The sequence below is a fragment of the Stomoxys calcitrans genome, chromosome 2 (genome assembly GCF_963082655.1).
Source record: "Stomoxys calcitrans chromosome 2, idStoCalc2.1, whole genome shotgun sequence".
Classification (NCBI taxonomy): Eukaryota; Metazoa; Arthropoda; class Insecta; order Diptera; family Muscidae; genus Stomoxys; species Stomoxys calcitrans.
The window spans coordinates 161926475-161939118 of record NC_081553.1 but is presented as its reverse complement, the minus strand read 5'-3'; the positions used below and the strand labels follow the sequence as shown (position 1 = coordinate 161939118).

The 12644-nt window shown below is 35.8% G+C and overlaps 1 protein-coding gene across 1 annotated transcript; it reads left to right on the top strand.

Annotated features, from left to right (window-relative positions):
- The first annotated feature begins 4598 nt into the window (after positions 1 to 4598).
- On the top strand, positions 4599 to 6703 carry LOC131994790 (uncharacterized). The gene is made up of 3 exons (XM_059361676.1): positions 4599 to 4784; positions 5418 to 6598; positions 6664 to 6703. The coding sequence occupies exons 1-3, from the start codon at positions 4599 to 4601 to the stop codon at positions 6701 to 6703; spliced, it is 1407 nt and encodes a 468-aa protein (XP_059217659.1).
- Positions 6704 to 12644: the final 5941 nt, after the last annotated feature.

Below are 12644 nucleotides of genomic sequence, written 5' to 3'. Positions count from 1 at the left end.
TGCGATCCATGGTGGAGGGTATATAAGATTCGGCCCGGCCGAACTTAGCACGCGTTTACTTGTTTTTATTTGTCGTTTTAGTATGACTTCCAACAACTGTGCCTAGTATCGTCTAAATCAGCCTATAACCTCATAAGTCAATCACCTGATTTGTCTTATTGAGTCCAAGGCTGAATTTGGCTGACATTTTGCACATGTCATTTTGGTATGACTTTCAACAATTGTGCGAAGTGTGGTCTAAATCGGTTCATAACCTGACATAGCTGCCGTTAAACCGATCTACCAATTTTACTTCCTGAGCCTCTTAAGGGCGCAATTATTACTCGATTTGCTTGAAATTTTTGATGTGATATTTTTCTACGACTTGTATGGCATGGCAAGTATGGTCCACATCGGTCAATAACTTGATATAGCTCATATATATTTGAAAAATTCATTCAAAGAACTTGACAAATGCGATCAATGGTGGAGGGTTTATAAGATTCGGCCCGGCAGAACTTAGCACGCTTTTGCTTGTTTATAATAATTTCAACTGTCAGAAACATCTTTTCACAATTTATAGCTACTGGATTTCCACGCAATTTTAACTTACGCATGGCCTTCTCTTGGACACTTCCTCCTTGGACTGTATTGTTTTCAATATTTTTTCTGCTTTTAAAACTTGCCCTGTCTCGTTCGTTGAATCTTGATGATTGGTGATGACATTTAATAACTTAATGAAATGCTAAAAAGTTTTCAAAAACTAAACCAGCAGATACGGCAGCAAAGTTTAAAAATTTTATTCACGTGCATAAAAATTTGTTGTAAAACAAATATGATTTGTGAAAAGTGGTCAAACTTCATAGCTATAGATTGGATTGGCGCAAAGCCTATCAATTACTACGTGGTTAAACTCTAAAATAAGTGATACACAAATTTTGATTTAAATAATTTTGATTTAAAATCATTTCTTCCAACAAAATTTCCAAACAAGTAAAAAGGCGTTAAGTTTGGCCGGGCCGAACTTTGGATACCCACCACCTCGGGTATATGTGTAAACAACCTTTCGTCAAAATACGGTGACAAATGCATACCTTATGCCCCATAGCAGCTATATCGAAATATTTTCCGATTTGAACCAAATATTTTGTGTATAACAAAATATTGGTCTTTTCAGTAGCTATATCTACTAATAATCCGATCTGAACCATATACGACACGGATGTCGAAAAGCCTAACACTCACTGTGTCACGGTGTCAAACTTCTGTGAAATCTGATTATACATGCGCCTTTTATCGGGCAAAGACTTTAAATCGAGATATTGGTGTATGTGGCAGCTATATCCAAATGTAGACCAATCTCTCCCAAATTGCAGAAAGTTATTGAAGAGCCTAACGCAACTCACCGTCCCACATTTCGGCGAAATCTGACTATAAATGCGCCTTTTATGGGCCCAAAACATTATGTCGAGAGATCGGTCTATATAGGAGCTGTATCCATATCTGGACCTATCTGCGCCATATTGCAGAAAGATGTCGAGCAGCATAACTTAACTCACTGTCCCAAATTTTGGCAACATCGGCAAAAAGATGTCAAGTGGCCTAGCACAAATCACTGTCCCAATTTTGGCAAAATCTGGGAATAATTGCTCTTTTTATGGGCCTAAAACTTAAATAGTGGGATCGGTCTATATGGCAGCTATATCCAAATCTGGACCGATCTGGGCGAAATTGAAGTGGGATATCGATTGGCCTAACACACCGTTCTGTCGATTTAAAATCTTGGCCCCATACAAAGATAATTAAAATCTGATTTCACTGAAATTTGACACAGTGATTTATGTAAGGCTTGTCCACATCCGTGTCGTATATGTTTCAGATCGGCCTATATTTGATATGGCTTCCAAAAAGAACAATATTTTGTTCTACAGGTTTAAAAAATTACTTGTACTTATTAGACTTACCAATATCCGTGTCAAATTTGGTACAAATCGGACCATATTTCGATAAAGCTGCTATGGGGCATAAATTATGCATTTTACATGCTGGTTTACATATTTACCCGAGGTGGTGGGTATCCAAAGTTCGGCCCGGCCGAACTTAACGTCTTTTTACTTGTTTCTAAATGAAGATAAATTGTTGATTTGCATATCAAAAGGTACAGCGTTTGAATGACTTATGGTGCCAATAAAAAACTGTCTCCCAAAGAGAAATTTCGGACTTCCCCTGATTATAGACTTTTGGAGAAATTCATAGGCTCTGATTTCAAGAAGAGAGTCGAAGCTGAAGCCTTAATATGAGTTGGAGTACTGTGAAATATGTCTCCTTAGACCATACAATCAGAGAAATTTGTTAGTAAAAACAACAATAATGTTTGGTGTAACAGCAGAAAGTCTGCTGAAAATGGAACGCCATTATTTGTTGCTATAACATCAAAAATTTTCTGCTGTTTTCCAATTTTAAAAAGTCAAAAAGCTCTTAAATTTTGTGAATATTTCAAATAATTTTTATATTCCATCTTACCGTTCAAGCATATAACGTAAAGTTTCTTCTTTTTCCTACAACTATGTGAAACTATGTGAATTTATACATATTTTTATACCCACCACCGAAGGATGGGGGTATATTCATTTTGTCATTCCGTTTGCAACACATCGAAATATCCATTTCCGACCCTATAAACTATATATATTCTTGATCAGCGTAAAAATCTAAGACGATCTAGACATGTCCGTCCGTCTGTCTGTTGAAATCACGCTACAGTCTTTAAAAATAGAGATATTGAGCTGAAATTTTGCACAGATTCTTTTTTTGTCCATAAGCAGGTTAAGTTCGAAGAAGGGCTATATCGGACTATATCTTGATATAGCCCTCATATAGACCGATCCGCCGATTTAGGGTCTAAGGCCCATAAAAGCCACATTTATTATCCGATTTTGCTGAAATTTAAGACAGTAAATTGTGTAAGGCCCATCGACATCCTTCGTTAATTTGGCTCAGATCGGTCCAGATTTGGATATAGCTGCCATATAGATCGATCCTCCGATTTATGGTGTAAGGCCCATAAAAGCCACATTCATTATCCGACTTTGCTGAATTTTGAGACAGTGAGTTGTGTTAGGCCCTTTGACATATTTTTCCAATTTGGCTCAGATCGGTTCAGATTTGGATATAGCTGCCATATAGACCGATTTCTTGATTTATGGTTTTGGGCCCATAAAATGCTCATTTATAGTCCGATGTCGCCAAAATTTGGAACAGTGAGTTAAGTAAAGCCCCTCGACATACTTCTGCAATATCGCACAGATCAGTCCAGATTTGAATATAGCTGCCATATAGACCGATCTCTGGATTTAAGGTTTAGGGCCCATAAAAGAGGCATTTATTGTCCGATTTCGCCAAAATTTGGGACAGTGCTTTGTGTAAGGCTCTTCAACATGTTTATGCAACTTGGCCCAAATCGGTCCAGATTTGGATATAGCTGCCATGTAGACCGATATCTCGATTTAAAGTCTTGGCGCTTTTATAATCCGATTTCACTGCAATTTGACACAGTGACTTATGTTCGGCTTTTCGACATCCGTGTCGTATATAGTTCAGATCGGTATGAGGTATATCAGTATAAGGTATGAAATTTTCACCGAATTATGATGAAAGGTGGTTTACATATATACCCGAGGTGGTGGGTATCCGAAGTTCGGCCCGGCCCGCCAGAACTTAACGCCTTTTTACTTGTTTTAAGAACAAGTAAAAGCGTGCTAAGTTCGGATGTTCCTCCGTCTGTCGGTCCGTCCGTCCGTCCGCCCGGTCTTCTATCTGTCGAAAGCACGCTAACTTTCGAAGGAAGATTCCCTTTGTTTCGCACTTCAAAACACACCCCTTCAAACTCGTCACCGGATTCATAAGAAAGAACCTCTTGTAAAGTTCGTGGTGAGCCGATAATTTGTTTTCTTTTATCAACAAAATTTTCATAAATATTGTCACTCAAAATACAAAACAACGAGTAGACAAACACCGACACAACAAATAAGCATATCAGCTGACCTTAGCCAACCAAGTTTAGTGATGGTAATCTACCGATAACAACAAAAGCAAAAGTTATCGATATCTAATCTACTGCGATCGACAGCATTACCATTCATTGGCAGGGTTCGGAAATATGCAAGATAATTTTCAAACACCCAAGAGGAAACACAACGAAATATCATCGCCAGAAAAACCAAAGTCATCAACATCAAACATGGAGCCAACTGAACTCATAAAACTTATAAAAGAAACTATTAACTCCAATTTAGACGAAAAGCTCAAATCGCTACCTTTCGAAAGCAGACATAGAAGACATAAAATGCGAGATAATTGCTATCAGCACTGATATAAATGCACTGAAGTCAGAGAATCAGAGTTTGAAAGAAGAGCTAAGTAAAGTGAAAATAGAAAATAGTCAGTATAAAAAGGATATTACTTGGCTAGAAAATCAAATCAGGTCAAGTAAGTTATTTATTAAAGGCCTACCAAGTGCAAAAAATCCAAAAGAAGAGGTGCAAAAACTGTTCAGAGAAAAATTAAACGTAACGGCAAGTACGAAAAATGTCCGCAAAGTTTTTGACCGTAACGGAAAAATGGCAGTTATAGCCGAACTTGAGAACGAAGATGCTCTACAACAGATATTTCGAAATACAAAAAAATTGTCGGGCTCTGATATCTCTATTGAACGTGATATGATACCAAACAAGCAACAGCACAAAAAGACTTTTCTTATTCTTCGAAAACAAATTTTAGCGGTTAGCAAACAGCATAAAGTTGTTGTAAGAGAAGACAAGCTAAAAATAAAAGACCGTTGGTTTAAATGGAATTCCGATCACAAACTTGTATCTGGCAACGCTGATGGAGAAAAAGAACTTGTCAAATTATATGGGGAGGATATAAAAACTATTTGTTTAAATTATTATCAACTTAATGATGATTCGTATCCAAAAAACTAATAAATAATACACAAGCGATTAAACCGTATAATATTTCGATTTTATCGTACAACATTAATGGCCTAGAAAATAAGTATTTGTACCCAACTTTTTTCCAATATATCAAACAATTTGAGATTCTTATATTATTGGAAACGCACCTGGAACCGAACAAAATAGAAAGAGCAAAATCATATTTCAGCGGGTTTGATTTATTTTTTAAGCATGCGACACGCATTCATAGATACGGCAGAGCAATTGGAGGCTGTTTGATCGGTATAAGCAAACATCTACACGATACTGGTATTTCGTATGAAGTTATTGATATAGGGGAAACCCCGCTTTTAAAATTGTACACAATGGAAAATACTTACAGCGTAATACCTCAATACTTAAGACCTGCCAATTGGGACAATGACTTTGAAAAACTGGCAAAGTATTTTCAAGACATAGAAATACAAAACCCTATACTCATAGGTGATTTTAATGTCCGAATCGGAGAAACAAACCAGAATATCGGAGAAATATATAAAAGTAGCTTTTGCTCAGGATATGATTGCAGAAAATCAAGAGATAAAAACTGTAAATCAAAAAGGTGTTAAATTTATACAACTATGTGATAATTATAACATGCTTATTTTGAATGGAATAACGAAGGGTGATGAGGATGGAAAATTGACATACATTACGACATTGGGTGAGTCAGTAAACGACATATGCGCGGTATCTAAGGAAATTTTGGGAAAGATTGAAGAGTTCAGAGTGGAAGATAAAGTATGGTCAGATCATTTCCCTATCCTGACGAAAATAAATATTGAACCCACTTCACGAACGGGGGAAAAGATGTCTCTATTGCCAAAATTGATATGGAAAGATGAAGAAAAGGATAATTATCAAAGAAAGATAAATGAAAGTATACGTAATATCGCTGGTATAAATCACATCAACCTCAACGATATTAACCAAATAATAGTGAAATCCGCTTCAAAATTGATTAATCACAAAAAGCCTTTTGAGCCGAAAAATAAATGGTACAACAAAAACTGTAATAATGCAAGAATGAAAAGTTTTAAGCTCTTAAAGGTGTACAGGACAACAAGGAATTTGGAAGACAAGAGACGATATATATTCGCACAAAAAGAGTACAAAACTGTATGCAGTACCAATAAATCCGTGTATTACAATACAATAGCCAACAAATTAAATAACATCAAAAACTCCAAAGAATGGTGGAAAATGGCGAAAGAAATTCGTAACCAATGTAACCTCGTGGGCTCAAATATTACCCCAGATGCCTTTAAATCCTACTATGAAAACTTATTAAATAAATCTCAAGAGACCACTCTTATTCACTATGCTCCCCCTTATAAAAATGATATGGATCTCGATAGGCACTTTACGATGTCGGAACTGCAGAAAATGCTAGTGAAAGTTAAAAGAAATAAGGCACCCGGCGAGGATAGGATACCATATGAGTTCTTCATAAACGGCACCGAAGAGTTTAATAGTCTGCTGTTAAGAATATACAATACCATTTATTCGAGTGGGGAAATTGATCCTGTATTCACAAAAACTATTATTTACCCAATTCATAAGAAAGGTGATCTAAACGAGCCGTCAAACTACAGGGGCATTTCATTTATGAATTGTGTGGCGAAGTTATTTATGGGTCTTATAAATGAAAGACTATATAATTGGGTTGAAAACTATCAAATTCTTACAGAATACCAAGCTGGATTCCGGAAAAATTATTCAACGGTTGATAATATATACAATCTGGCCTCGATCGTCCACTTGAAATTGGCAGAGAGGAAAAAAGTATATTGTTTTTTTATCGATTTCAAGGCAGCTTTTGACAATATATCAAGGCAAGCCCTTATATATAAACTATTTTGAATGGGTGTATCATATAAAATGGTCTCAATAATAGAGAAAATATACAGCAACACGCAGTCAGCAGTATGGAACGGCAGGGAGCTATCTGAATACTTCGAAACAACCAAAGGCGTAAAACAAGGATGTCTTTTATCGCCGTTATTATTTGCCCTCTATGTAAATGACCTGCACGAGTTCATCGAAGGTGGTTTGTTTGTGGAAAATATTAACATCCGACTTCTCTTGTATGCAGATGATATCGTTTTCCTAGCAGATGACATAAAAGTACTACAGAAAATGATAGATAATCTGGAAATATACTGCAAAATGTGGAGTTTGGAAGTAAACCTAGCTAAATCCGAAATTATGGTCTTTAGAAATGGAGGAAAATTAAGCAAATACGAAATAAATTACTCCGAAAATGAAGTTCAACAAACATGTACAAACCAGAAACAATGAAGCAAAAAACGCTATTAATGCCACATGGAACCAATTCATTGGAAGAGCAGATATAGATATGAATTCTAAATGGAAATTATTTTTAGCCGTTTGTAGATCTATACAAACATATGCTGCCGAAATTTGGGGTTTTTCACACTTCGAAGAGATTAATGCACTCCAAAGATATTTTCTGAAGCGAATACTTAGGGTTTTAGTTTTACACCAAATTATGTACTAATGCTGGAAACGGAAGTAGAAGACTCACAAATATACACGCTGGGAAAACATTTAAACTATTTGGGGCGAATTTTGTATTACCATACACAAAACAGGCTCCCAAATCAACTATCGGAGATTATATACCAAAAAAATATATTTTGGGTAACAGAATTAAAAGACTTATCTCGAAGCCTACACGTTCAATGGCCACAAACGATGTCTTCACAAGGCAATTGGAACACTTTCTGCAATGATTTATTAAGTGGTATGAAACAACGATTGCATGAAGAAAGACTGTATAGAAAACAATTCAGCCAGAGCTGGCGGATATATAGATATTTAAACCCAAGCAGATCCCATCTTTACCTAAACAGAAAGTACTCTCAAGCGGAAATCGTGTGGATATTTAAAGCGCGCAGTGGAATGATCCCTCTAGGGTGTAACAGTTTTGATCCCGATGTCTTAAATAAAGAATGTAAATTGTGTAACATGCATGAAATTGAAACAATGCGACATTTTCTGGGCATCTGTCCTATACTTCGGGAATTTAGAATGATATCATTCGGAAAGCCGATATTGAACGATGAGGAAATAATCAACATTCTTGATGGTACAGAAGAAGAAAATTGGCACAAATTAATAAATTATCTCGAAATGAGCTATAAATATAGGCAACTTTTAATAAATGAATTCAATTAAATAAGCAAATGCTTATATAATGCGACAGACGTATTTTACATTGTCGCTAAGTTATAAAATTACTTCTTAGAATTGTAAAAAAAGAAATGTATTTTTATGAAAATATTCAATAAAGAAGTTTACTACTACTACTACTACTACTACTACTACTAATATACATGTCAAATATGGTCCGAATCGGTCTATAGCTTGATACAGCTTCCATTTAAACCGATCTCTCTATTTTACTTCTTGAGCCCCTAAAGGGCGCAATTGTTACTCGAATTGGCTGAAAATTTTCACAATGACTTCTACCATGTTCTTCAATATTCAATTCAATTATGGTCCGATTCGGACCATAACTTGATATAGCTCTAATATTATAGCAATTATTTTCTTTTGTCCTTTGTTTGCACAAAAAGAGATATCGGGAAAGAAGATTTTTTAAAAGAAAGTAAATGCATTTTTAATAAAACTTAGAATGAACTTTAATCAAATATACTTTTTTTACACTTTTTTTCTAAAGCAAGCTAAAAGTAACAGCTGATAACTGACAGAAGAAAGAATGCAATTACAGAGTCAAAAGCTGTGAAAAAATTTGTCAACGCCGACTATATGAAAAATCCAGCAATTACTTTTTGGGCAAGATTCGGCCCGGCCGAACTTAGCACGCTTTTACTTGTTATTATTCTTATCTGTCCCAAACAATATTTTCCTAAAATTTTTTCTATAGACAAATATCAATAAATATTTTTAAACACAAAATTTTAACCCATTACGCGTAACCCTCGATGTATTGTAGTTGTCCGATTTTGATGAAATTTTACCTCTGTATATAAAAGAGACGCATGAATGACTGGCTGCCTGACTGACTGATTGACTGATCAACTCCCACCCCAAACGCCTGAAGCTAGAGTCATGAAATTTGGCACGAATGTGGGTCTTGGGTCGTAGGGGCACGATAAGACGGGATTTTGTGATATTCGTACGGTAAAGTACGAAATTGTGACTTTTTAACTAGCGCGAACGAGTGGGGCCAGATTTATCAAATTAAAGTGCGTCTCGTAAAAATAAGATTTGGTGACAAAAATGTCCCAAAAAAGTACCGGAAGTGGGAAAAATAATACGTTTAGTACCGCAATTGGTACTTTTTGGTACCTTGTTTGTTAATTGACTAGAGCTTTGAATTTTGGAATTTTGGTACCCTATGACAAATTAAATTTGGAAGCCAAAAGAGTTTTTGGACTTTTAGAAGAAAAAGTACCAAAAAAGATACGAAATAGGTGAACTTTGCATAGGGCGAACGGGTGGAACTAGAACTCCGAAATTTGGCTTAAACGATTGTTGTTGCGAACTAAAGAGGGTAGATAGAAAAAATATAAAAAATAGTAATGGAAACAGAACAAATGTATGTTTAGTACCGTATTTGGTACAATTTCATACTTTCTTTACGGATTAAACTAGAGCTCTCAAATTTAACATGTAGGTATTACTAAGAAATATATGTGATTTTTTAACAAATCATATACTTTTTTTTTGGTACCAAAAAGTACGAAATGGCTTATTTAGTTTTACAGTGAAAGGAGAAGGGTAAAATTAACTATATCGCTAAAAATGATCGATGTCTTGACAAATGTACCATAAGTTGTACCAAATATGAAATAGTGAAATCGCACCAGGAGTGGAATAAAAAGTACTTAAGTGCTGTAATTGGTACTATTTAGTACTTTATTTATAGATTGTGCTATAAATCTGAAATTTGGGGTACCGGCACATCTAAACAGTATGTACCGGATGACTAGAAGACTTTGTTGATACGCGCACATTTTGGTACTAAAACGTACAATATGGCACCTTCTTTACGGATTGAGCTACAGCTCTGAAATTTAGAATACAGTTACATCTAGGCGGTATGTGCTGAACAACTAGAAGATTTTTTTGATATTCGTTCATTTTGATACAACAACGTAAAAATTGTTACTTTATTTACAGACTGAGCTACATCTGTGATTATTAGCAATAAAGGTACATCTTGGCAGTAGGTAACGGATGACCAGAAGATTGTTTTGAAATTTGTATATTTCGGTGCTAAAACGTAGAAAATAGTACTTTATTTATGGATTGGGCTAAAGATCTCAAAATTGCGATACATTTACACCTAGTCGGTATTTATCGGGCGACTAGAGTTTTTTTTAATTCGTGCATTTAGGCAATAAAACTTTCGAAATGATCTTTTTTACGGATAAGGCTAAAGCAATCAAAATTGCGATACAGTTGCACCTTGATATTGGGTGTACTGTCGGGGGTAGCGAAACGACCGAGCATATGCTTGTATATTCATAATTTAGAGAATTTATATTGACGTAGCAATTTTTTCAAATTTTTTATATTTTAAAATGTTTTGAAAAAAAAAAACTTTTTATTTCCTAAGCCACTACAAAAAACATTTTTTTTTAATATTTTATGACCATTTAGCGAAGAAAGCTGGATTTAATGATTTTGGCATAAAATAGAACCTGGTGTCAAAAGAAGTGGGATTCTTGCCATAAATTTATTATTTTATAGAAACCAACCAATGCAACAAACCATTAAAACTGATTCCAGAAATCTCACTCCGAAGAATTTTGAGAAATTTTTTCGTTTGTTTTTTGGGATTTAAAAAATTTCTGACTTTTAACAAGCTAATTTTCCCCCAAAACATGACGGGGAAATTTGTTGTAACTGGTTTCAGTCGATTACTGTACGCCAATCCAAATTTCATTACGATCCATCTTTCGTAATTCGAGCTAGAAATTTTCTTAGGCAGCTCTATTCTTGGGTATTTTTCAAACGGATAGCTTTACGCATTCCATCGCTATCGTGCATTCGACACACGGACGGGCGGGCAGACAAACGGACTAGATCGCCATAAAATATCAGGAAGATCAAAAAAATAAATACTTGATGGGGTCTTAGACGAATACTTCGAGGTGTTACAAACAGAATGACGAAATTTGTATACACCTATACTATTATGGAGGGTATAAAAACGGTTTTTATACCCACTACAATAGGATGGGAATATACTAATCTAGCCATTCGAAGGAGTAAAGCTAGGCGCTACAAATTTTGCACAAATACTTCTTGTCAGTGTAGGTCAACTGGGATTATAAATGGGCCACATCGGCCCATAATTTGATATAGCTGCCATATAAATCGATCTCCCAATTAGTCTTCTTGAGTTTGTACAGGGCGCGATTGTTATCTAATTTGGCTGAAACATTGCACATGTCGTTTTAGTACAACTTCCAACAGCTGTGCAAAGTATTGTCTGAATCAGTCAATAATCTGATATAGCCGCCATATAAATCGATCACTTGATTTGACTTATTGAGTCCTAAATGGCGCAATTCTTATCAAATTCATTGTTTTTAGTTCAGTGTTTTTTATCCAACACCGAAGGATGGGGTATGTTCATTCTGTCATTACGTTTGCAACATCGACATATGCATTTCCTACCCTATCAGGTGTATATATTCTTGATCGTCGTAAAAATCTTAGACAATCTAGCCATGAGCTGAAACTTTGCACACATTCGTTTGTGTCCATAGGCAGGTTATGTTCGGACTATATCTTTATATAGCCCCCATACAGACCGATCTGCCGATTTAAGGTCTTAGGCTCATAAAAGCCACATTAACTTCCGAAGGAGTAAAGCTAGCAGCTTGAAATTTTGCACAAATACTTCTTATTAGTGTAGGTCGGTTGGTATTGTAAATGGGCCATATCGGTCCATGTTTTGATATAGCTGCCATATAAACCGATCTTGGGTCTTGACTTCTTGAGCCTTTAGAGTGCGCAATTCTTATCCGATTGGAATGAAATTTTGCATGACGTGTTTTGCTATGATATCCAACAACTGTGCCAAGTATGGTTTAAATCGGTTCATAACCTGATATAGCTGCCATATAAACCGATCTTGGGTCTTGACTTCTTGAGCCTCTAGCGTGCGCAATTCTTATCCGATCAGAATGAAATTTTGCACGACGTGTTTTGTTATGACATCCAACAACTGTGCCAAATATGGTTCAAATCGGCCCATAACCTGATATAGCTGCCATATAAACCGATCTTGGGTCTTGACTTCTTGAGCCTCTAGAGTGCGCAATTCTTATCCGATTGAAATGAAATTTTGCACGACGTGTTTTCTTATTGCATCCAACAACAGTGCTAAGTATGGTTCAAATCGGTTCATAACCTGATATAGCTACCATATAAACCGATCTTGGGTCTTGACTTCTTGACCCTCTAGAGGGCGGAATTCTTATCCGATTGGAATGGAATTTCGCACGACGTGTTTTGTTATGATACCCAACAACTGTGCCAAGTATGGTTCAAATCGGTTCATAACCTGATATAGCTGTCATATAAACAGATCTGGGGATTTGATTTCTTGAGCTTCTAGAGGGCGCAATTCCTATCCGATTTGGCTGAAATTTTGCATGACGTATT

Bases quoted from the DNA above. Each gene is read 5' to 3' on its own strand.
- LOC131994790 (XM_059361676.1), top strand. From the start codon at position 4,599: ATGGCAGTTATAGCCGAACTTGAGAACGAAGATGCTCTACAACAGATA. The intron at 4,785-5,417 runs GTAAGAGAAGAC...CTATACTCATAG, and splicing joins GCAAACAGCATAAAGTTGTT to GTGATTTTAATGTCCGAATC. The intron at 6,599-6,663 runs GTTATTTATGGG...AAATTCTTACAG, and splicing joins TTTATGAATTGTGTGGCGAA to AATACCAAGCTGGATTCCGG.